This window comes from Salvelinus alpinus, chromosome 21 (assembly GCF_045679555.1).
Source record: "Salvelinus alpinus chromosome 21, SLU_Salpinus.1, whole genome shotgun sequence".
In the NCBI taxonomy this organism is placed as follows: Eukaryota; Metazoa; Chordata; class Actinopteri; order Salmoniformes; family Salmonidae; genus Salvelinus; species Salvelinus alpinus.
The window spans coordinates 17,209,061-17,235,380 of NC_092106.1; the positions used below are offsets into that span (position 1 = coordinate 17,209,061).

General features: G+C 46.6%; 1 protein-coding gene across 4 annotated transcripts in view; it reads right to left on the minus strand.

Moving 5' to 3' along the window:
• Nucleotides 1–26,320, minus strand: part of LOC139547932 (neurobeachin-like) — a 295,912-nt gene that overhangs the window by 11,512 nt on the left and 258,080 nt on the right. For 3 of the 4 annotated variants that reach the window (XM_071357133.1, XM_071357131.1, XM_071357134.1), the window contains 6 exons: nucleotides 16,609–16,761; nucleotides 12,238–12,405; nucleotides 6,069–6,158; nucleotides 4,875–5,067; nucleotides 1,699–1,770; nucleotides 60–215 (listed from right to left, as the gene is read on the minus strand). In XM_071357133.1, the coding sequence (XP_071213234.1) occupies nucleotides 60–215; nucleotides 1,699–1,770; nucleotides 4,875–5,067; nucleotides 6,069–6,158; nucleotides 12,238–12,405; nucleotides 16,609–16,761 (832 nt within the window). The remainder of the gene's footprint in view (nucleotides 1–59; nucleotides 216–1,698; nucleotides 1,771–4,874; nucleotides 5,068–6,068; nucleotides 6,159–12,237; nucleotides 12,406–16,608; nucleotides 16,762–26,320) is intronic. The other variant, XM_071357132.1, reaches the window with a different exon arrangement.

Here is a 26,320-nt window from a genome sequence, read left to right on the forward strand (position 1 = left end):
TAGTAGTAGTATTATGGTGGTACTATAGTAGCTAGAAGTACCATGGTAGTTAGTATTACCTGTCTCGGTGGAGTAGACTCTGAAACTCTTGTCCCAGAAGCCACAGACCAGGATGTAGCGGTTGTCGGCGGTAACCACGAAGCAGTGTGTGTTGATCTGGATGCTCTGATCCACCAGGTCTGTAATCTGACGCTTGTTATTCCCAGAGTTGTTGGCTACACACCCACACAGAGGGATAACTTAGTTAGTATTCAGTACAATGGTCTGGCCTGGCCTCAGGGTTACACTCACCAATCAGAGGGATAACTTAGTTAGTATTCAGTACAATGGTCTGGCCTGGGCTAAGGGTTACACTCACCAATCAGAGGGATAACTTAGTTAGTATTCAGTACAATGGTCTGTCCTGGCCTCAGGGTTACACTCACCAATCAGAGGGATAACTTAGTTCATATTCAGTACAATGGTCTGGCCTGGCCTCAGGGTTACACTCACCAATCAGAGGGATAACTTAGTTCGTATTCAGTACAATGGTCTGGCCTGGCCTCAGGGTTACACTCACCAATCAGAGGGATAACTTAGTTCGTATTCAGTACAATGGTCTGGCCTGGCCTCAGGGTTACACTCACCAATCAGAGGGATAACTTAGTTAGTATTCAGTACAATGGTCTGGCCTGGCCTCAGGGTTACACTCACCAATCAGAGGGATAACTTAGTTCGTATTCAGTACAATGGTCTGGCCTGGCCTCAGGGTTACACTCACCAATCAGAGGGATAACTTAGTTCGTATTCAGTACAATGGTCTGGCCTGGCCTCAGGGTTACACTCACCAATCAGAGGGATAACTTAGTTCGTATTCAGTACAATGGTCTGGCCTGGCCTCAGGGTTACACTCACCAATCAGAGGGATAACTTAGTTAGTATTCAGTACAATGGTCTGGCCTGGCCTCAGGGTTACACTCACCAATCAGAGGGATAACTTAGCTAGTATTCAGTACAATGGTCTGGCCTGGCCTCAGGGTTACACTCACCAATCAGAGGGATAACTTAGTTAGTATTCAGTACAATGGTCTGGCCTGGCCTAAGGGTTACACTCACTAATCAGAGGGATAACTTAGTTAGTATTCAGTACAATGGTCTGGCCTGGCCTCAGGGTTACACTCACCAATCAGAGGGATAACTTAGTTCGTATTCAGTACAATGGTCTGGCCTGGCCTCAGGGTTACACTCACCAATCAGAGGGATAACTTAGTTAGTATTCAGTACAATGGTCTGGCCTGGCCTCAGGGTTACACTCACCAATCAGAGGGATAACTTAGTTCGTATTCAGTACAATGGTCTGGCCTGGCCTCAGGGTTACACTCACCAATCAGAGGGATAACTTAGTTAGTATTCAGTACAATGGTCTGGCCTGGCCTCAGGGTTACACTCACCAATCAGAGGGATAACTTAGTTCGTATTCAGTACAATGGTCTGGCCTGGCCTCAGGGTTACACTCACCAATCAGAGGGATAACTTAGTTCGTATTCAGTACAATGGTCTGGCCTGGCCTCAGGGTTACACTCACCAATCAGAGGGATAACTTAGTTCGTATTCAGTACAATGGTCTGGCCTGGCCTCAGGGTTACACTCACCAATCAGAGGGATAACTTAGTTAGTATTCAGTACAATGGTCTGGCCTGGCCTCAGGGTTACACTCACCAATCAGAGGGTCCATCTCTATTGGCAGGTGGTGGGCCTGTTCCAGGGAGTAACCTGGCGCTCCTCTCAAACCTGGAAACACACACACACATTTCACATGTATGTCACACAAGCAGGTACGCACACAAGTATGCACGCACACACACACACACACACACACACACACACACACCCTGAGCACCTGCTCCATGGTCAGAGGTTGGTTCATGAAGGTTTCCATGAAGCTTATTGATTTCAGTTCCTGACTGTCAGGCTGAGTAGAGCTATGATCCCCTGGAGGGCAGAAACACAGCAGCATGCTGGGAATATGAAGCCCTTATTATTCTGCTCATTATTGTTGGAACCCAGAACCCTTTTCTTCTCTCCAACAGAAGAACATTGGAGTTGCAGCTGTGGTCCTTAACAACAGAATGTAAGGCTCCACTCTGGTCCTCAACTCGGTGTGTGTGTGTGTGTGGTGTGTGGTGTGTGGTGTGTGGTGTGTGGTGTGTGGTGTGTGGTGTGTGTGTGTGTGTGTGTGTGTGTGTGTGTGTGTGTGTGTGTGTGTGTGTGTGTGCGTGTGCGTGTGTGTGTGTGTGTGTGTGCTCCGGTGACAGATGTGGAAGTGTGAAGAGAATCTGGTGCAGTTGCAGCCTAATTTCCCAGTAAGCTTTCAGGTGACCCTTGATCCTGAGGTGAGTTTGGTTCCTGAGAAGTGTGCATGTGTGTGTGTGTTTGTGTTTGTGCGTGCGTATGTGTGTGTGTGTATGTGTGCGCCTGCGTGCGCGTGTGTGCGTTATTTTCTTTGGAGCGTTGGGGGGTAATGTTGTTCACACATGCCTGAGGACCAACATGTGGAAGCACTCTGTCGCTCTTTACCTGACCAAGGGGTGTAGCAGGGTGGCTTGACTTTAACATTAACCTGAAGACTGTTATTTATCTAACTACCTAAATATGATTAATTGTTAGCCTATTCAATTAATCGTGTAACAATTAACTCATTAGGATTTGGGAGGTTCTTTAAAGAGTTACCATCTCCCGAATTAAACTCTAAAGGTCTTTACCTGTCACGTCTATAAACAGTCAACTTATTCATCGTAACCTTGTATCATGTCATTATTCTGAACAACCTCCTTGCATCTGCAAAAACCAGAGCCTTACCTATTCAGTACAACACAAGTTGATTTCATTATTTATTTACTAGCTAATTAAATGGTAACACAGGATAAACATACACACTTTATACGTTAAAAACAGGTCCCTAGCGGAATGACAACAATATGGCTGCTTGTTATAAAAGAGAAGGAGGGATGGGGGGCAAAGATGGACAGAGACACTTAACCTTGGTACATTTAGAAACTACTCTCACTTACAGTAATCATATACTTTGCACACGAACCGCCACCCTCTTTGAGCAAGAAATCATGAATGTATTTACATGAAATGCCGGATCTCTCTCGGTGGACAGGGCCTTGGAAAGGCGGTTGGGCCTTTACGTGGCACGCTTGTAAGGCTCTGATTGTTCCAAAATGGTTCCAACAAGTCTTCTACTGTTGTTCTTCTCTGTAGTTTCCGGTATCTGGTGACTTGTCGTGTAGTCCTGAACAGAACTACAATAGATTTTTTCTTCCATTCACTCCTGAAGATGCTTCTTTGAAGATAGGCTAGCCAGCCGGGTTGATGGTTCCCAGTGGGGTTGTGAGAGTAACGTAATACGATGGTTTGAGCAAAGTAACGTTAGTAGAATGGTCCCAATTAAATTTGCTTTCGAAGATACTTTACTTAGGACAGCTAATCAGCCGTACCAGTGATTGTCCGAGAGGTGAGTTTATCGTCTCTACCTCGTGTTGAGATTCAAAGTTCAGACTTTAAATGTGCAGCTGCATCTCAACGTTTTTCTGGTCTGACATGTTAATTCTTAACCCAGTTTGTTCGAAAGGACGGTTCTATCAGGCTGACACGCTCTCTGACCTAACTCAGGGGCGTGACTTGTCACTGTGCAAAGTTTATGTAACACAATTATCTCTTATGGCTCCTAAAATGGTTTGTCCAGACCCAGGCTGCTACAGACCCAGGCTGTTACAGACCCAGGCTGCAACAGACCCAGGCTGCTACAGACCCAGGCTGCTACAGACCCAGGCTGCTACAGACCCAGGCTGTTACAGACCCAGGCTGCTACAGACCCAGGCTGCTACAGACCCAGGCTGTTACAGACCCAGACTGCTACAGACCCAGGCTGTTACAGACCCAGGCTGCTACAGACCCAGGCTGTTACAGACCCAGGCTGCTAGAGACCCAGGCAGCTACAAACCCAGGCTGCTACAGACCCAGACTGCTACAGACCCAGGCTGCTACAGACCCAGGCTGTTACAGACCCAGGCTGCTACAGACCCATGCTGCTACAGACCCAGGCTGTATAGGTTAGCCCTGGTTGGTAAGGAGGGGTTTTACAGGGCCACTGCTGTGGTAGGTAGCACATGTGGTGGAACACGCAATTAGTTTTACAAGAGCATGTGTATTCTGGCCTATGAGTGTGTGTGTGTGTGTGTGTGTGTGTGTGTGTGTGTGTGTGTGTGTGTGTGTGTGTGTGTGTGTGTGTGTGTACACTACACTACCGTTCATAGTTTAGGGTCACTTAGAAATGTCCTTGTTTTTGAAAGAAAAGCACATTTTTTGTCCATTAAAATAACATCAAATTGATCAGAAACACAGTGTAGACATTGTTAGTGTTGTAAATGACTATTGTAGCTGGAAACGGCAGATTTTTTATGGAATATCTACATAGGCGTACAGAGGCCCAATATCAGCAACCATCACTCCTGTGTTCCAATGGCACGATGTGTTAGCTAATCCAAGTTGATCATTTTAAAAGGCTAATTGATCATTAGAAAACCCTTTTGTAATTATGTTAGCACAGCTGAAAACTGTTGTTCTGATTAAAGAAGCAATAAAACTGGCCTTTAGACTAGTTGAGTATCTGGAGCATCAGCACTTGTGGGTTCGATTACAGGTCATTTACAACATTAACAATGTCTACACTGTATTTCTGATCAATTTTATGTTATTTTAATGGACAAAAAATTTGCTTCTCTTTCAAAAACAAGGACATTTCTAAGTGACCCCCAAACTTTTGAACGGTAGGGTATGTGTGTTCTGGTCTGTGCTTTCTGGCCTCTGTGTGTGTGTAGTACCCTCACCGACAGTGTTGTGCCAGCGGTTGACAGCGAACAGTCTGCTGCAGGTGACGGTGACAGCGGCAGGGACAGAGAGGTGTGGCAGGGTGTTGGCTGCTACGTGTGTCACCGGGGAGTTGGAGGGAAACTTCAGTACCATGATCACATCCTGCTGCATCTGGTCCTTGAACATCAGAGGGCTCTGGGGAAGGAAACACTATTGAGTAGAAGAGAGAAGAAGAGAGGGAGTGTGGAGGATGGAGGATGGAGGGATGGAGGAGGATGAGGAGAGAGAAGGGGACAGAATGGAGAGAGGTAATTAGTGTGGAGGTAAAATAGGTTTCAGACACAGAAGAGCTGCATGTACATGGTGGAGGAAGAGGAGGAGAGGAGGAGGAAGAGGGGAGGGAGGAGGGGTCAGTCAGACATACAGACATACATACAGACATATAGGCAGACACACATACACAAATACAGACAGACAGACAGCGGTTAGAAACATGAGATGGAATTGTTGTTTATAGTACATGGAACATCAGTATCTTCACTTGCAAGCAAAGTCGGGGCAACATTTTCCTAATGCTAAATAATGTAGGTAATTCTTGTACTTTGCACAATTATTTTGCACTACAAAAATGTGGCCCTCAGTTTAGTTTACTGTATGGGGATAGCAAAAAGGACTAAACCAACAACACGTCAGACACGTCAGACGGCTGTGGTAGAACTGGGTCAGTAGGGGGCACTCTTCCCTCTGCTCTACACAATAGACACATCAACTCTTCATTCAATGGAGCCATTGGAAATATGTTGGAAGCAATGGGGACTGGGGAGTTGAAATGGGGAGTGGGTACAAGGAGTGGAGGACATGGTAGAGAAGAGAGCATAGAGAAACCTATTGGCAAAATATTCTCTCTCCCACGATGGAGAGATGGGACTGCCACACACACCACAAAGACAACATACAAACACACACACACACACACACACACACACACACACACACACACACACACACACACACACACACACACACACACACACACACACACACACACACACACACACACACACACACACACACACACACACACACACACACACACACAAAAGCACAAACGCGCACACACACATGCACAGACACACTTGCATGGATACACACGCACACAGATAGACAGAGACGCAGTGGAGAGAATTTTTCCAGCATGCCGTGTGTCTCACCAGGTGCATGGCCGAGCTGCGAGGAGGATGTGGCTCGATGAGCAACTGAGACGGAGTCTGTCCAACAATCAGAATCTGCTTCTCCATCGCCTGAGGAGAGAGGAGAGACGGAAAGGGAGGGAGATAGGGAGAGGAGAGGAGAGAGGGAGGATAGAGAGAGCAAGGGGGAGAGAGAGAGAGAGAGGGAGAGCGAGCGAGCGAGCAGGAAGGCGGGGGAGAAAGAGGGGGAGAAAGAGAGAGACAGCAGGAAGGCAGGGAAGAGAGAAAGGGAGAGAGAGGGAGGGAGAGTGAGAGAGGGATGATAGAGAGAGCAAGGGGGAGAAAGAGAGAGAGAGAGAGAGAGAGAGAGAGAGAGAGAGAGAGAGAGAGAGAGAGAGAGAGAGAGAGAGAGAGAGAGAGAGAGAGAGAGAGAGAGAGAGAGAGCGAGCGAGCGAGCAGGAATGCGGGGGAGAGAGAGGGGGAGAGAGGGAGTAACAATGATAGAGAGGAAGAGAGAGGGGAGAGCAGGGGAGAGGGAGAGGGTAGAGAGAGAGACAGAGAAAGGGGGAGGAGAGGGGGAGGAGAGAAATAATAGCGAGAGGGGGAGACAGAGAGAGAAGAAAGATGAGAGAGAGAGGAAGAGGAGAGAAAGAGAGAGAGACCTGCTGTCACTATCAATTTTCATCAAAGTGATGGGTCAATGCGTTATTTGACAATGCAAGCAAATCCCAACTCAGCCATGCCTCCGAGAAGGGTGGTCGTAGAGGGAGGAGAGGGGTGCACTCCCAATCCGCCTGGGTGCTCCCCCTCCCCCTTCCTCCCCCTTTCCTCCCCCCTCAGCCTGCAGAGTCATCCAAGTGTTAGTATGGAAGAGACAACCCTTTCCCTATTAACATGCTTCAGTTAACCATTCACATCCCCATCCCGGGACCCTCCACACTAACGCTAACCTGGACTGACATGATGCTAGGACTGCAGCAGGCCCCACATCCATGTTATTGTGCCTGGAACAAAGGCAGAGAGCAAACACACACACATGCAGGCACACACAAATCACACACAGTACTAGACAGTACACACCACTCAGTATCTACAGCTTCCATTGGCAACCACATGCCACAGTGGAAGCAGTGTGTTCTGGGTAGAAGATGATTCTTAGCCAGGACCGTCTACCCATAATCACCGGGTCACTTCCCATCATGCATAGCACCAGATAGGTGAGGATCCCTGGTCAGTTGAACATGGATGTTTCCCGTGAGTCGTTGGGCGGCGAACACATTTGGCAACCATTATCAGTCAGTGGCTCTTTACTATGCAGTCAGTCAAGTAATAACCTAGTCCCATTATAGCTATTTTAGGTGAGGGCTGGGGTGAGGGTCACCAGTCTGTACACATAATGAAATCTGAGCCAGAGATCTAAAAGAACCAGAGGGCCATGTGGAAAACATCAGCCTTTCTTCTGACCATTCATTCTATTCCAGAAAAATGTACGGAATAATTCCTTCTTTTGACTCTCCCGGAGAACCTTAGCTGTGTACAAGGTGCTCTATTTCTACAGGCAAAGAAAGAATGCGAGCAGAAAGCGCAGCGAGAAAGGGAGAGAAAAAGCGCAGGGAGAGAGAGAGAGAAAAAGAGCAGGGAGAGAGAGAGAGAAAAAGCGCAGGGAGAGAGAGAGAGAAAAAGAGCAGGGAGAGAGAGAGAGAAAAAGAGCAGGGAGAGAGAGAGAGAAAAAGAGCAGGGAGAGAGAGAGAGAAAAAGAGCAGGGAGAGAGAGAGAGAAAAAGAGCAGGGAGAGAGAGAGAGAAAAAGAGCAGGGAGAGAGAGAGAGAAAAAGAGCAGGGAGAGAGGGAGAGAAAAAGAGCAGGGAGAGAGGGAGAGAAAAAGAGCAGGGAGAGAGAGAGAGAAAAAGAGCAGGGAGAGAGGGAGAGAAAAAGAGCAGGGAGAGAGAGAGAGAAAAAGAGCAGGGAGAGAGAGAGAGAAAAAGAGCAGGGAGAGAGAGAGAGAAAAAGAGCAGGGAGAGAGAGAGAGAAAAAGAGCAGGGAGAGAGAGAGAGAAAAAGAGCAGGGAGAGAGAGAGAGAAAAAGAGCAGGGAGAGAGGGAGAGAAAAAGAGCAGGGAGAGAGGGAGAGAAAAAGAGCAGGGAGAGAGAGAGAGAAAAAGAGCAGGGAGAGAGGGAGAGAAAAAGAGCAGGGAGAGAGAGAGAGAAAAAGAGCAGGGAGAGAGAGAGAGAAAAAGAGCAGGGAGAGAGAGAGAGAAAAAGAGCAGGGAGAGAGAGAGAGAAAAAGAGCAGGGAGAGAGGGAGAGAAAAAGAGCAGGGAGAGAGAGAGAGAAAAAGAGCAGGGAGAGAGAGAGAGAAAAAGAGCAGGGAGAGAGAGAGAGAAAAAGAGCAGGGAGAGAGAGAGAGAAAAAGAGCAGGGAGAGAGAGAGCGGTGATCTGAAGCGCATGTTTTCTCCCGACCATCACAACAACATGCTAATAGCTCTAATACTCTCTGCGGTCAGTGTGTCAGAAAGTCACGTGCATCTCAAACAGCCATCCTGAAGACTTAACAGGCAGTTCATTCATTTAAGGACCCGCCTGCTTTAAGGCCCTGCCTGTCTTTTGGCTGATAAGTGACACGTATTGTGTAACTATCTGCTGATGTAGCTCCCAGCAACAACAACCAACCTGCCTGGATGAACACACAGGTATATCAGCAGCTATCACCTGGCTTGGGGGGGGGGGGAGACAGACAGACAGACAGACAGACAGACAGACAGACAGACAGACAGACAGACAGACAGACAGACAGACAGACAGACAGACAGACAGACAGACAGACAGACAGACAGACAGACAGGTATAGTACGTGGTATAGAACTAACACCTGTTCATCAACACCTTAACACCCACATAGAATGAATGCTCCACACACCAAATCAACACGGTTGGGTCATACTAATAGATTGTGTTTTTCCGTAGTTCTTAATTATCACATAATTAAATTCTAAAGGATCTATAAGAAACATTTAAGAACAAACATTAATAACCAAGGCACTACACGCACCCACACAAAGCCAAAATATATGTTTTGAATTCCATCCTTTCTTACACTATTAAAACCTTGTTGTGAGGTTATGAAGTTAACACGTTATGAAGTTAACATTCCCCATTGTCATTGGAACAATGTTAGTGACTTTAAGATGAGCCCGTGTGGATCGGCTGTAGGTAATCCTTTCACCACAGACAGAAGTTAGCCTGAAGGGTCTCTGGGAATGACCGTCTCTGAGTTGACATGTGAACTACTGTATGTAGAAGTACACCGGCTTGTCTCTAACAATGTTGTCACAACCACAGCTACCATCACCAGTAATCTGTGTCTTTTAAGTTATGTATAGCTTATCAAGGGATCTTCTTATAGTTGAGGTCAACTATTTAAACACTAGCATGCCAGGGCTGCTACTATGGCTAGGTGACTGCAGTAAGCATTAATGAAAGCAGCTTCAAAGCTTCTGTCATTAGGAGAACACCTTCATTGGGCTAGCACACATCCCCCACATGTTGTTTGTCCCTTCAATAGGCAGTAATGGGCCTTCTAACTGGAGGCTGTGTGACTAGCTGTCTGCAGGAGAACAGCCTCACTGATGAATAATTTGTCTGTTTGTGTCTGAGTGACACAGCAGGGTCTGTATCAGGGGGCTGCTGTCATGTTTTCCATATGAGAAGGCTGTCAGGATGGACATCAAGGCTGCAGTAGGACTCCTGTTCCAGCAGCGCGCCCAGTAGACCTGTCACTGTGCCCTCAGCCAACCACGGCCCGGACACCTGTCTTAGCCAACCACGTCCCGGGCGGCCCGGACAGCCCGAACGCATGTAACAGCAGCAGCCATCAGCTAGTCTAATCTGACACCGAGTCAGATGAATCATTATCTTTCAAATTGACTTTCTAATTCCTTGACATTTTAATGCCATAATTGCAGCGGTTAATGTCAGCGCTGCGGTTGCACCTGTCAGACAGGTATGAACCAGAATCTGCCTGAAGCCAATCAACACATCCGAAAATGTTCTGGAGCCAATCAGCACATCCCAGAATGTTATGGAGCCAATCACCACATCTCAGAATGTTATGGAGCCAATCAGCACATCCACTCAGAATGGCTGACTGACTGGCTTGCTGACTAACTGACAGGCTGGCTGGGTCAGCTAAAAGAAAACCATGTTGGGATCCTTTGACTGGGAGCAGCTCCACACATGGCTGCCACCTTATTTCCACCAATACACAGAATCCCACTACTTCCACCATTATCAGGCGAATCGATACTTGTTGTGCGTGCCAAAAAGCAACCTTTTCACATAGGGCTCTGGTCAAAAGCACTGCACTGTGTAGGGAATAGAGTGCCATTTGGGATGCAGATTTGATGTTTATCTCTAATTGTAGTGCTTGAGAAAGAAGGTCTGTTATCTGAAGCATTGAACTCTTTCTTCCTTCCGCTACATAACATCTCTCACAGACTCACTTGTTATTCTGCAGACTTGACCTTAGGTTCCTGTCTCTGAGTTAATGACAGGCAGTAATGAATTCACCTGCTATGGAGTAAAAATAAAACGATCTGACGAAGGCATCAAGGTATTCAGGCGTACCTTCTTTAGTACTTATCATATCTGTTGCATTTAGCTGAGCTAAGTCCTCCCTCCAACACACACAGACACACAGACCCATGTTAGAAAGGACACAGCATCAACTGGCCACCACCATTAGGCAGTATGAAGCTACACAGTCAGCTCCCATCCCAACACTATCGCCTCGCAGGGTGGCAGACAGACAGCTCCCAAAACCTCACAGCCGGATGACTCCAATAATTGCCATTGTCTGAAAAAGCCTGAGAGGAAATAATGAAAACCAAAGCCGTTGTCCATATTGTTTGGTAATTAGGCAGCTGAGTGATTTGCATAGTGGTCACTTGATAGATAAAGGCGGCCCGGGAAGTGACGGGATATAAATGAGTTGTTTTGCAGACGGCAGATGGTGGATATCACAGGGAGAGGAGATCACACTGGAAACACCACACTGCTGCTGCATGCCAGCTGCTATTGCTGTAGTCTCAGCTCCCCTCCTCCTCCTCCTCCTCTCGACCGCTCTACCTCCCTCTCTCTCTACCTCAATCTTCCCTTCTCTCTCCTTCTCTCTCTCTACCTCCCTCTATCTCTATCTTCTTCTCTCCCTTCCTCTCCCTCTCTAAATCCCTCACTCTCTACCTCCTCCTCTCTCTCTCTCCCTCTCTCTCTACCTCCCTCTCTCTCTACTTCTCTCTCTCTCTTCCTCACCCTCTCCCTCTACCACCTCCTCTCTCTCTCTCCCTCTCGCTCTACTTCTCTCTCTCTCCCTCCACCTCTCTCTACCTCCACCTCTCTCTACCTCCACCTCTCTCTACCTCCACCTCTCTCTACCTCTCTCCATTTCTCTCTTCCTCACCCTCTCCCTCTACCTCCTCCCCTCTCTCTCTTTCTCTCTCTCTGCAATTAAGCTATTCACAGCTTCCTCCTGCTCAGATAACAGCTCAGATCTAGTCAATTAATGAAATGTAAATGAGAGGATTCACTCCCATGTCTATTCACAAGATGACCCCTAGATAATTTATATCAAACAACACTTCAGACTAACATTCATTGACCTGGGTGTGAATGTGAGTGAGTGAGTGAGTGAGTGAGTGAGTGAGTGAGTGAGTGAGTGAGTGAGTGAGTGAGTGAGTGAGTGAGTGAGTGAGTGAGTGAGTGAGTGAGTGAGGGAGTGAGTGAGTGAGTGAGTGAGAGTGCGGGTCTGCAGTAGTATAGGGGCAAAACAGAATAATGTCAATAGTAAATGGAGTGAAGGAGAGATAGAAAATCAAAATACCTTTGACTTTGTACTGTATTGATCATGTATTTGCAACAACTATACTGTAAACCCATATCTGTGTGTACTCTGTATGTGTTTTATGCAGTTGTTGTCATCTATATCATGTTGTCTGTAAATGTTTATGGTTTAATATCTTTAATGCGAGACAAATTCCAGTGAAATACCAAATAAATGAAGTGAACTGAACCTGGATAGACAGAAGCTGCAGTATCTGTCTATGCTGGAGCTGGGTAGATGGGATGGTTGGGGTGAGGGGGTGTTTGGTGTCCATGGTGACAGTGACGTGCGTATCGTAGCATGTCGTGTCATGGCGTACCTCTCTGAGGGCGGGGTCGGTGATGCTGTCCAGGCTGACGGAACCCTCGTAGGTCAGGTGGTGAAAGACATTGAGGGCGCGCACCGCCTCGGGCCCGCGCTGCTTGTAGCCGAAAATAAGGTCAACCCACTGATGCAGCTGACATGACACAAACTCACTTTCCAGGGCCTGTCAGAACACACAGACACAGGCAGCAGGGGTTAGAGGGGAAAGGCACCCGGCAGCATGAAAACACACACAGTAAACACACAGTACACATAACACACACAACACAACACATGCAGGGTGAGTAGAGGATAAAGGCAGCCAGCAGCATAAAAACACACACAGTTAACACACAACAATACACACATCGGAAACAATAACACACACCACACAACCCAACACAAGTTACACTACACACACAGTCAATGTTACTGTACATACAACTGACAACATCACTGCACTGCCCAACACATAAACCTCACTGCACTAGTTGTTGTAAAACAGGGGGAAAACTACTATTGAACCTAAAGCATTCAGTGATAATATGGAATCCTGAGTTTTGATAGCAGCTATTCTCTCTCCAGCCAGACTGTGAAAAAAACTCCATCCCAAATGGCACCCTATTCCCTATATAGTGCACTACTTTTGACCACGCACTTATCAAAAGTAGTGCACTAGCTGTGTAGGGAATAGGGTGCTATTTGGGACTAACCCTAATAAACAGGATGAGCCTCAGGGAGCCTGTTTAATGTCTCCAGTCTGATATCAGCCAGGTATCATGTTTCTTCTCTGTCTATTAAAAATAATGACTAGCTATCTTTCTCATGGAGCTGTTCAATACTAATGGAGATCCACTTTACTGTAAGCCATTTGTGTGTGTGTGTGTGTGTGTGTGTGTGTGTGTGTGTGTGTGTGTGTGTGTGTGTGTGTGTGTGTGTGTGTGTGTGTGTGCGTGCGTGCGTGCGTGCGTGCGTGCGTGCGTGCGTGCGTGCGTGCGTGCGTGCGTGCGTGCGTGCGTGCGTGCGTGCACTGGTGTGTACGGAGAGGAACATGGATTTCTGATGGGAGTCTTAAGGGTGTTTAAGATAAGACATCAAAGTAAAGATAATTACAGTATTCCTGTAATCTTACACTGGCCCCTATGGTAGACAGTGTTACTGTTGTGTTACAGCACTATGGTAGACAGTGTTACTGTTGTGTTACAGCACTATGGTAGACAGTGTTACTGTTGTGTTACAGCACTATGGTAGACAGTGTTACTGTTGTGTTACATCACTATGGTAGACAGTGTTACTGTTGTGTTACAGCACTATGGTAGACAGTGTTATTGTTGTGTTACATCACTATGGTAGACAGTGTTACTGTTGTGTTACATCACTATGGTAGACAGTGTTACTGTTGTGTTACATCACTTTGGTAGACAGTGTTATTGTTGTGTTACATCACTATAGTAGACAGTGTTACTGTTGTGTTACATCACTATGGTAGACAGTGTTACTGTTGTGTTACATCACTATGGTAGACAGTGTTACTGTTGTGTTACATCACTATGGTAGACAGTGTTACTGTTGTGTTACAGTACTATGGTAGACAGTGTTATTGTTGTGTTACATCACTATGGTAGACAGTGTTACTGTTGTGTTACATCACTATGGTAGACAGTGTTACTGTTGTGTTACATCACTATGGTAGACAGTGTTATTGTTGTGTTACATCACTATAGTAGACAGTGTTACTGTTGTGTTACATCACTATGGTAGACAGTGTTACTGTTGTGTTACATCACTATGGTAGACAGTGTTACTGTTGTGTTACATCACTATGGTAGACAGTGTTACTGTTGTGTTACAGCACTATGGTAGACAGTGTTATTGTTGTGTTACATCACTATGGTAGACAGTGTTACTGTTGTGTTACATCACTATGGTAGACAGTGTTACTGTTGTGTTACAGCACTATGGTAGACAGTGTTACTGTTGTGTTACATCACTATGGTAGACAGTGTTACTGTTGTGTTACATCACTATGGTAGACAGTGTTACTGTTGTGTTACATCACTATGGTAGACAGTGTTACTGTTGTGTTACAGCACTATGGTGCTGTACTACAACTCTAGTAGCAGATATGCATAAAGACATGCTGCAGGACTTTACACTCTCCCTCCCACAGGACAATAACAGCCTCTACCAACAGAGTGGAGCTAGCTAGAGCACACAGACAGAGCTGAACACAGAGGGAGCTGAACTAGCCATGGGGCATGTCACCACGATTGAATCTGGCACATGCAAAGATGGGAACTGGAGGGAGGAGTGGTGGAGGGAGGGAGGGAGGGTGGGAGAGGGAAGGAGAGAGAGAGAGAAAGAGAGAGAAAGAAAGAGAGAAAGAGAGAGAATAAAAGGTCAAGAAAGAGGGAAGCAGAAAATGAAGAACGCTATAATGAGATCTGAGAGCAGGATGAGTGAGGACAGTGACGGAGAGTGAAGATGATGATTCTCTAGGTATCCATCCAAGGATTCCGCATGTATGCTAATATCTATATTACAAGATAAGAGGATAAGAACACTGTGCAACAACCCACCCCCCCACTGCCGAGGCCTGGCCCTCCACCTCCCTTCTCCTCTCTGTGCCACCCCTCCACCTCCCTCCTCTCTGTGCCACCCCTCCACCTCCACCTCTCTGTGCCACCCCTCCACCTCCTCCTCACTGTGCCACCCCTCCACCTCCCTCCTCTCTGTGCCACCCCTCCACCTCCTCCTCTCTGTGCCACCCCTCCACCTCCCTCCTCTCTGTGCCACCCCTCCACCTCCCACCTCTCTGTGCCACCCCTCCACCTCCCTCCTCTCTGTGCCGCGCCTCCACCTCCCTCCTCTCTGTGCCACCCCTCCACCTCCCTCCTCTCTGTGCCACCCCTCCACCTCCCTCCTCGCTGTGCCACCCCTCCACCTCCCTCCTCTCTGTGCCACCCCTCCACCTCCCTCCTCTCTGTGCCACCCCTCCACCTCCTCCTCTCTGTGCCGCCCCTCCACCTCCTCCTCTCTGTGCCACCCCTCCACCTCCCTCCTCTCTGTGCCACCCCTCCACCTCCTCCTCTCTGTGCCACCCCTCCAACTCCCTCCTCTCTGTGCCACCCCTCCACCCCCACCCTCCTCTCTGTGCCACCCCTCCACCTCCCTCCTCTCTGTGCCACCCCTCCACCTCCCTCCTCTCTGTGCCACCCCTCCACCTCCCTCCCCCTCTCTGTGCCACCCCTCTACTTCCCTCCCCCTCTCTGTGCCACCCCTCCACCCTCACCCTTCTCTCTGTGCCACCCCTCCACCTCCCTCCACTCTGTGCCATCCCTCCACCTCCCTCCTCTCTGTGCCATCCCTCCACCTCCCTCCTCTCTGTGCCACCCCTCCACCCCCACCGTCCTCTCTGTGCCACCCCTCCAACACCCTCCTCCACCCTGTGTGCTAGGTTGATGTAGATGTAGTTGACCAGGCAGTAGAGGAGGAGAGCAGAGGGAGAGAGCAGAGGAGTAGAAGAGAGCTGAGCTTACTGAAAGGTCACCTCTGCTCGCCGCTAACCCTCCCCCCCCCCCCAGCCCCTCCCCATCACCACCCCTACCTCCCTCCCCCCAGCTCTGTCACTCCTGCTGAAAAGGTCAAGTGTGTTCCTACCCCATACCCCCCATCCTACTCCCAATAACATTGTAGATCTGTAGAACCCCCCCCCATAATCTCATATATATAATAGTGTAATTGTGAGTGTGTGTGTGTACGAGTGTGTGTTTGTTTGTATGCGTGGGTTTGAAATGTGATGAGAAGTGAAACGCTGTGTGTCTCTAGGCAGGACTGGTTGAGAGGCTGGCAGAGGGTGGAGAGGGAGCTCACGTTCTGTCTCTGTGTGTGTGTGTGTGTGTGTGTGTGTGTGTGTGTGTGTGTGTGCGTGCGTGCGTGCGTGTATGCGTGTATGCGTGTGTGTTTGTGTGTTGCTCAAAAGGGGCCTGCAGGGAGAACAGGGTTGTCCTGGGCTGACACACACACACACGCACACACACACACAGCTAAATGATGATTGATGAGTCCAGCATTAGGTAACATTATAGGGGACACTTACTGGCCCCGTCCTTTAGTGACATCACCGGGGTCAGCTGCAGATTGTGTTAGTATCGAGCAGTGCACACAGACACACAGAGTGAGGGGGAGGAGAGGGGGAGAGGGAAGAGGGGGAGGAGAGGGGAGAGGTGGGGGGTAGGAAAGAGGAGGGGATGATAGAGGAGGAAAGGAAAGGGTGGTACAAAATGAGAGGACGGAGGAGGAGACAAGGGTGACAAAAGCAGGAGAGGAGAGGAACAGAGCAGAGGGTGGGAGATAAGGAGAGGAGGAGAGGTGTTTAGTTCCTCACCATCCGGTTGATCCTGACAAAGTCTTCAGGCTTGTTGGCCCAGGGAGGCAGCTCTACATCACACACCATCTTTCCGTCCTCCCTCTGGCCCAGGTGGTAACCATTACTGTTACCAAACATCTCCGGCAGGTAGTAGAACTCTGGAATCAACTCCTGTTGGAGACAGGCATTACCACATTATTATACACATGTTATTATACTACATTATTACACGTTTTATTACACAGGGCAGGTAGTAGAACTCTGGAATCAACTCCTGTTGGAGACAGGCATTACCACATTATTATACACATGTTATTATACTACATTATTACACGTTTTATTACACAGGGCAGGTAGTAGAACTCTGGAATCAACTCCTGTTGGAGACAGGCATTACCACATTATTATACACATGTTATTATACTACATTATTACACATTTTATTACACAGGGCAGGTAGTGGGATCAACAAGGAGAGGAGAGATGTAAGGAAAGTAAATGGACTGTGTACGTGTGTGTGACTTCAGGGGGAAAGGTAATACAAGCCAAATAAACAGCAGGCCATGGGTGTTGAGAGGTGCTGTAACAGTTATTTCAGTGGTGTGTGTGTGTGTGTGTGTGTGTGTGTGTGTGTGTGTGTGTGTGTGTGTGTGTGTGTGTGTGTGTGTGTGTGTGTGTGTGTGTGTCAGTGCAGAGGTGTGGTGATGAGGTCAGGACCTCGGCACAGAGAGGAAGAAATAAACTCCCATGATCCTCCCTGGTGTGATTCCAACTTCAGATACAATAAACAACTAGCTGACCCTGGAGACACCCTTTAGCCCAGTGGTCACCAACCTTTTCTGAGTCAAAATGCAAGCCGAGATCTACGCTCTCATGAAGTAAAAAATGTAAGCCTATGCATCATTAACCTAATAAAAACAGGTCTGTAGGGATGACATCTGTGCAGTAGGCCTCATTCATTATCACAGCAGGCTATGCTTGGCCTGCCAGTATGGTTCTTCTCAGATCACATTATATCTCAAAACTCGAGCTACATAAACAAAATAGATCAGTTGCTGTACTACTTGCGAGGCAAATCTGAGCATACATTTAAATATTAGCTTTTTATTTTACCCAACTAATGGTACCTGCAACTGATGGTCAGTCTCAGTGGAGGAAGGGAGAGAGTAGCGGAGGGGGAAACTGACAAGAGAGAGGGGACACAGTCTTCCACCTGATGGGCGAAACTCGAGAAGCACTGCAATACTTCTCCCTCATTCACATATTCATGTTGTTGTTCCTATGACCAGAGAAAGTGAAATATTCCTCGATATTAATATAGACGAGCTGCTAATAATAAAAATACAAGCCTATCGTTATCGACCTATCGATATACTTGTCTACTCATTCATTTCAGTTGCAGTGCTGATTGTAGTGCGATCTTTGTCCCTATGTGCAGTTGACAACCGTAGTCTGGCTTTTTTATGGCGGTTTAGGAGCAGTGGCTTCTTCCTTGCTGAGTGGCCTTTCAGGTTATGTCAATATAGGACTCGTTTTACTGTGGATATAGATACTTTTGTACCGGTTTCCTCCAGCATCTTCACAAGATCCTTTGCTGTTTTTCTGGGATTGATTTGCACTTTTCGCATCGAAGTACGTTCATCTCTAGGAGACAGAACGCGTCTTCTTCCTGAGCGGTATGATGGCTGCGTGGTCCCATGGTGTTTGTACTTGCGTACTATTGTTTGTACAGATGAACGTGGTACCTTCAGGCATTTGGAAATTGCTCCCAAGGATGAACCAGACTTGTGGAGGTCTTGGCTGATTTCTCTTGATTTTCCCATGACTTCAAGCAAAGAGGCACTGAGTTTGAAGGTAGGTCTTGAAATAGATCCACAGGTACACCTCCAATTGACTCAAATTATGTAAATTAGCCTATCAGAAGCTTCTAAAGCCATGACATCCTTTTCTGGAATTTTCCATGCTGTTTAAAGGCACAGTCAACTTAGTGTATGTAAACGTCTGACTCACTGGAATTGTGATACAGTGAATTAGAAGTGAAATAATCTGTCTGTAAACAATTGTTGGAAAAATTACTTGTGTCATGCACAAAGTAGATGTCCTAACCGACTTGCCCAAACTATAGCTTGTTAACAAGAAATTTGTGGAGTGGTTGAAAAACGAGTTTTAATGACTCCAACCTAAGTATATGTAAACATAAGTATATGTAAACTACAACATAAGTATATGTAAACATAAGTATATGTAAACTCCAACATACGTATATGTAAACTCCAACATAAGTGTATGTAACTGTAGTTGCCATCACACTCAGGCCAGGTCCATCTCCAGTGAGACTACTGTGCAGGCGTACTAATAACAGAGTGATAGCATGGTAATAACAGAAATATAGGGATACTTAAAACCTGAACTGAACAATCTCCCACTCTTCTTTAAACACAAATAAAACATCAACAACATAATTAAATGTCCAAGTATTATTTAAGTTACCCATTACAAATGGGTTGTGTGACAAAGTTTTTATTTGTATTAGTCAAGCTGCCACTTTCCATTACTGAGTGCCTTTAGGAGCACAAGACCGGATGCTCCCTTTTAAGTCAGGCAGTCACCAAGCTGTTCCTTTGTGGCCGACCACAGAATCCGCTGGATTCTCTGTGCTTGAATAAGTTCCTCGATGCTGATAATCTCAAGACGAAGTATTTTCTCTGTGACAGACTTGGTTGACTTGACAGCATCAACTAGGGAGTTGCTGTCAGTGACATAAACTACAGGTAGAATGTGCCATTGTCAATTCCATCCGCAAGAGCAAGGGTTTCTCAAGCAAGTGTGCTTCGGACAACCCTTCTGATCCTTTCTGACTGCCAACAGATGGTGAGAATCTTCCTTTTTCAGCCATTAACATGATTAGATGTCTACCTTGTGTGCCTCCAACTGTAAGGTTCCCTAGGGAAGCATCACTGAAGATAGTCATATTTTCCAACATGCTGAAACTTTAGAGTCACTTGTTGATTTCAGTTTACGAACAACTTTGTTTGTCTCTTGAATGGTTTATACAGTGGGATGCCAAGTTTCAGCCATCAAACATTACATCATGTCTACTCTGTTGAGCAACCCATAGAATTTTACCCATCTTTGACCCCAATTGATCAGCTTCAATTCCACATAGAGGGGAATTGCTTTGTACGGCTCTTGAAGAATCTGTGTGGATGGGTTGAAGATTCTTGATATAGCTTTCCTATTGCATCAGTATTGTTCTGTCAAATGTAATAAACTCTATGCCAACATAACAAAAACGATCATGCTCCTCACGGCCGACCTGGAAAACAGCTTTGAGGAGTGGACTCACAGTAGCAAAGGTCTGTGAGCCACCCCAGATGAAGTCATCAACATGACAGGAAAGTACTCCAGTCACATTGCAGTCTTGATCAAGCCAATAGAAGACTGCATGATCCAGTTGTGACATTTTTCCACCTGTACTCAGCATTGTTGCCTTGACTTTGTTGTACCAGTAATGATGCATCTGCCAGGCCATACACACTTTTTTAGTTTCCACAGTGTTTCTTCGAGGTCAGCTGTGAATGTCCCTTGACAGCTCTGTTCCCTGCAAAAATGCAGATTTGATGTCTATGGAATGAAGTTTCAATTCTTTCTGCCAGATCACTGTCAGCAGCAATCTGAGTGACTCTGAGGCGCATGTCGGTGAGTCTTTTGGGAGTTCTTTAGCAGCCAGCTCCTCAAAACCTCTAGCCACTAAACGTGCTTTTGGCACCATTCCAGGTAAGGATTCTTTAATGGTACACACCCACCTTGTTGACACAGCTGAGTCAGCTGACCTGTTGTACCAGAAAGGGTAGCTGGTTCAGAGTACTCCTTTGGCTTTTCCTGCTCTTCCAAGGACTGTTGCTGTGTGTGGAATACCACTTTCTCTGTCCATTTATTTAACAGTTTGTCCAGTTTCAGATTAGAACCACCATGTTGTCTTAATACATGTGGCTGTTGATGAACGATTTCCTCATTTAAAACCTCAACAGTATTACCTGTGTCATGGTTGAAGCTCTCTGCTCCATTTCGTGTGTCAGTTTCAGTGTCCATATCCTTGGATGCAACATCTGGTAGGTTTGTGTCTGTTAATGTGTCCTTTTTGTCATTTCAGTAGGAGGCTGATTCTCAGCAACAGCCCCTCCATCTTGTTGAACATTTACTTTCCGCAATCTTGAGTGATGCACCCTGACAATGGTGCCTCTGTGCCTCACAAATATCACCACACCCTCTTGGCCAATGACTACTCCCGGTCCTTTCCACTCGACAGTCAATTCGTTTGTAGTACACTTTGTTTCCAGTCTCGTACTTCTCATCTGTGGGTAGAAGCTGTTTCAAATCAAATCAAATCGAACTTTATTTGCCACATGCGCCGAATACAAGTGTAGACTTTACCGTGAAATGCTTACTTACAAGCCCTTAACCAACAGTGCATCACTGCTACCGCTTGCCGTGCGGTAGCAGAGAAAACATTCTATAACTTGGGTGACTGGAGTCTCTGACAATTCTATGGGCTTTCCTCTGACACCGCCTATTATATAGGTCCTGGATGGCAAGAAGCTTGGCCATAGTGATGTACTGGGCCGTTCGCACTACCCTCTGTAGCGCCTTACAGTCAGCTGCCGAGCAGTTGCCATACCAGGCGGTGATGCACCCGGTCAGGATGCTCTCGATGATGCAGCTGTAGAACCTTTTGAGGATCTAGGAACCCGTGCCAAATCTTTTCAGTCTTCTGAGGGGGAAAAGGTTTTGTTATGCCTTCTTCACGACTGTCTTGGTATGTTTGGACCATGATAGTTTGTTGGTGATGTGGACACCAAGGAACTTGAAACTCTCGATCCGCTCCACTACAGCCCCGTTGATCTTAATTGGGGCCTGTTCGGCCCGCCTTTTCCTGTAGTCCACGATCAGCTCCTTTGTCTTGCTCATATTGAGGGAGAGGTTGTTGTCCTGGCACCACACTGCCAGTTCTCTGACCTCCTCCCTATAGGCCATCTCATCGTTGTCGGTGATCAGGCCTACCACTGTTGTGTCGTCAGCAGACTTAATGATGGTGTTGGAGTCGTGTTTGGCTATGCAGTCGTAGGTGAACAGGGAATACAGGAGGGGACTAAGTACACACCCCTGAGGGACCCCAGTGTTAAGGATCAGCGTGGCAGACATGTTGTTGCCTACTCTTACCACCTGGGGGAAGCCCATCAGGAAGTCCAGGATCCAGTTGCAGAGGGAGGTGTTTAGTCCCAGAGTCCTTAGCTTAGTGATGAGCTTCGTAGGCACTATGGTGTTGAACGCTGAGCTGTAGTCAATGAACAGCATTCTCACATAGGTGTTCCTTTTGTACAGGTGAGAAAGGGCAGTGTGGAGTGCGATTGAGATTAAGTCATCTGTGGATCTGTTGGGGCGGTATGCGAATTGGAGTGGGTCTAGGCTGTCCGGGAGGATGCTGTTGATGTGAGCCATGACCAGTCTTTCAAAGCACTTCATGGCTACCGACGTGAGTGCCACGGGCAGTAATCATTTAGGCAGGTTACCTTCGCTTCCTTGGCCACAGGGACTATGGTGGTCTGCTTGAAACATGTAGGTATTACAGACTCGGTCAGGGAGAGGTTGAAAATGTCAGTGAAGACACTTGACAGTTGGTCCACGCTTTAAGTACACGTCCTGGTAATCCATCTGGCCCAGCGGCTTTGTGAATGTTGACCTGTTTAAAGTTTTGTTCACATCGGCTACAGAGAGCGTTATCACACAGTCATCCAGAACAGCTGGTTCTCTTGTGCATGCTTCAGTGTTGCTTGCCTCGAAGCGAGCATAAAAGGCATTTAGCTTGTCTGGTAGGCTCGCGTCACTGGGCAGCTCAAGTCTGGGTTTCTCTTTGTAGTCCGTAATAGTTATCAAGCCCTGTCAAATCCAATGAGCGTCAGAGCCGGTGTAGTAGGATTCAATCTTAATCCTGTATTGATGCTTTGCTTGTTTGATGGTTCGTCGGAGGGCATAGCGAGATTTCTTATAAGCGTCCGGATTAGTCTCCCGCTCCTTGAAAGCGGCAGCTCTAGCCATGGCTTCTGGTTGGGATATGTACGTACAGTCACTGTGGGGACGACGTCATCAATGCACTTATTGATGAAATCGATGACTGAGGTGGTGTATTCCTCAATGCCATTGGATGAATCCCGGAACATTTTCCAGTCTGTGCTAGCGAAACAGTCCTGTAGTGTAGCATCCGAGTCATCTGACCACTTCCGCATTGAGCGAGTCACTGTTACTTCCTGCTTTAGTTTTTGCTTGCAAGCAGGGAATCAGGAGGATCTGTGTCCCCTTTTCCGATGTCTTTTCTTCACGCAAAAGGCGTGGATCTGGGCCTGTTCCAGTGAAAGCAGGATATCCTTCTCATCGAACTCGTTAAAGGAAAAAGTTTCTTCAAGTCAGCGGTGAGTAATCGCTTTTCTGATGTCCAGAAGTTCTTTTTGGACAGTCATGGCCAAAGGTTTTGAGAATGACACAAATATTAACTTTCACAAAGTCTGCTGCCTCAGTGTCTTTAGATATTTTTGTCAGATGTTACTATGGAATACTGAAGTTTAATTACAAGCATTTCATAAGTGTCAAAGGCTTTTATTGACAATTACATGAAGTTGATGCAAAGAGTCAATATTTGCAGTGTTGACCCTTCTTTTTCAAGTTCTCTGCAATCCGCCCTGGCATGCTGTCAATTAACTTCTGGGCCACATCCTGACTGATGGCAGCCCATTCTTGCATAATCAATGCTTGGAGTTTGTCAGAATTTATGGGATTTTGTTTGTCCACCTGCCTCTTGAGGATTGACCACAAGTTCTAAATGAGATTAAGGTCTGGGGAGTTTCCTGGCCATGGATCAAAAATCTCGATGTTTTGTTCCCAGAGCCACTTAGTTATCACTTTTGCCTTATGGCAAGGTGCTCCATCATGCTGGAAAAGGCATTGTTCGTCACCAAACTGTTCCTGGATGGTTGGGATAAGTTGCTCTCGGAGAATGTGTTGGTACCATTCTTTATTCATGGCTGTGTTCTTAGGCAAAATTGTGAGTGAGCCCACTCCCTTGGCTGAGAAGCAACCCCACACATGAATGGTCTCATAATGCTTTACTGTTGGCATGACACAGGACTGATGGTAGCGCTCACCTTGTCTTCCCCGGACAAGCTTTTTTTCCGGATGCCCCAAACCATCCCCAGTCTGTCCCTGTACCTTTTGCAGAAAATCAGTCTGTCCCTGATGTTTTTCCTGGAGAGAAGTGGCTTCTTTGCTGCCCTTCTTGACACCATGCCATCCTCCAAAAGTCTTCACCTCACTGTGCGTGCAGATGCACTCACACCTGCCTGTTGCCATTCCTGAGCAAGCTCTGTACTGGTGGTGCCCCGATCCCGCAGCTGAATCAACGGTCCTGGCGCTTGCTGGACTTTCTTGGGTACCCTGAAGCCTTCTTCACAACAATTGAACCGCTCTCCTTGAAGTTCTTGATGATCCGATAAATGGTTGATTTAGGTGCGATCTTACTGGCAGCAATATCCTTGCCTGTGAAGCCCTTTTTGTACAAAGCAATGATGACGGCACGTGTTTTCTTGCAGGTAACCATGTTTGACAGAGGAAGAACAATGATTCCAAGCACCACCCTCCTTTTGAAGCTACCCGTCTGTTATTCGAACTCAATCAGCATGACAGAGGGATCTCCAGCCTTGTCCTCGTCAACACTCACACCTGTGTTAACGAGAGAATCACTGACATGATGTCAGCTGGTCCTTTTGTGGCAGGGTTGAAATGCAGTGGAAATGTTTTTTGGGGGATTCAGTTCATTTGCATGTTAAAGAGGGACTTTGCAATTAATTGCAATTCATCTGATCACTCTTCATAACATTCTGGAGTATATGCAAATTGCCATCATACAAACTGAGGCAGCAGACTTTGTGAAAATTAATATTTGTGTCATTCTCAAAACTTTTGGCCATGACTGTACACAAAAGTAAAAAAATAAGTTGCACAAAACGCAAAAAAAATAACAAAATAGCACAATTGATAGTGAGAATGTAAAACGTCAGCCATATTCTTCGGTGCCATTTTTCTATCTGTTTACGCAGAGCCCTGCGAATTCTGTCTGAACACTCTGCTTCAGTGAATGCTTTTCTCCCTGCATGTAGTGCTGAAAGGTGCTGTCCCATCCCTTCTAGTGCTGGTGGCTTGTCAACCAGTACAGAGGGAAGATTAAGGTTCTGCCCGAACACTAGTTGGTATGGGGCTGCATTGAGTTTTTTGACATCAAAGCCCAATCTAGGGCTGTTTTCCAGTCACATCCATTGTCTTGCTTCACTTTCAGCATGATCTCTGTGAGTGTTTGTCTCTCCAGAATCCATTGCTCCATGGACTGTACGCAGCAGTTGTCTATACAGTGCCTTGCAAAAGTATTCACCCCCCTTGGCGTATTTCCTATTTTGTTGCATTACAACCTTTAATTTAAATAGATTTTTATTTGGATTTCATGTAATGAACATACACAAAATAGTACAAATTGGTGAAGTGAAAAAAAAAAACTTGTTTCAAAAAATTCTAAAAAATAAAAAACTGAAAAACAGAAAAAATATGTATTCACCCCCTTGGCTATGAAGCCCCTAAATAAGATCTGGTGCAACCAGTCCACCTGTGTGCAATCTAAATGTCACATGATCTGTCACATGATCTCAGTATATATACACCTGTTCTGAAAGGCCCCAGAGTCTGCAACACTGCAACAGACTAAGCAAGGGGCACCACCAAGCAAGGGGCACCACCAAGCAAGCGGCACCATGAAGACCAAGGAGCTCTCCAAACACGTCAGGGACAAAGTTGTGGAGTACAAATGGGTTATAAAAAAATATCCAAAACTTTGAACATCCCACGGAGCACCATTAAATCCATTATTAAAAAATGGAAAGAATATGGCAACACAACAAACCTGCCAAGAGAGGGCCGCCCACCAAAATTCACGGACCAGGCATGGAGGGCATTAATCAGAGAGGCAACAAAGAGACCAAAGATAACCCTGAAGGAGCCGCAAAGCTCCACAGCGGAGATTGGAGTATCTGACCATAGAACCACTTTAAGCCGTACACTCTACAGAGCTGGGCTTTACGGAAGAGTTGCCAGAAAAAAATAAGCATGTGGGAGACTCCACAAACATATGGAAGAAGGTACTCTGGTCAGATGAGAATAAAATTGAGCTTTTTGGCCATCAAGGAAAACGCTATGTATGGCACAAACTAAACACCTCGTATCACCCTGAGAACACCATCCCCACAGTGAAGCATGGTGGTGGCAGCATCAAGCTGTTGGGATATTTTTCATCGGCAGGGACTGGGAAAATGGTCAGAAAAGAAGGAATGCTGGATGGTGCTAAATATAGGGACGTTCTTGAGGAAAACCTGTTAGGGTCTTCCAGAGAATTGAGAAGGGGACGGAGGTTCACCTTCCAGCAGGACAATGACCCTAAGCATTCTGCTAAAGCAACACTCGACTGGTTTAAGGGGAAACATGTAAATGTCTTGGAATGGCCTAGTCAAAGCCCAGACCTAAATCCAATTGAGAATCTGTGCTATGACATAAAGATTGCTGTACACCAGCAGGAACCCATCCAACTTGAAGGAGCTGTCCTCATGAGAGCCAGTTTCATCTGATGGTTTGATGGTTT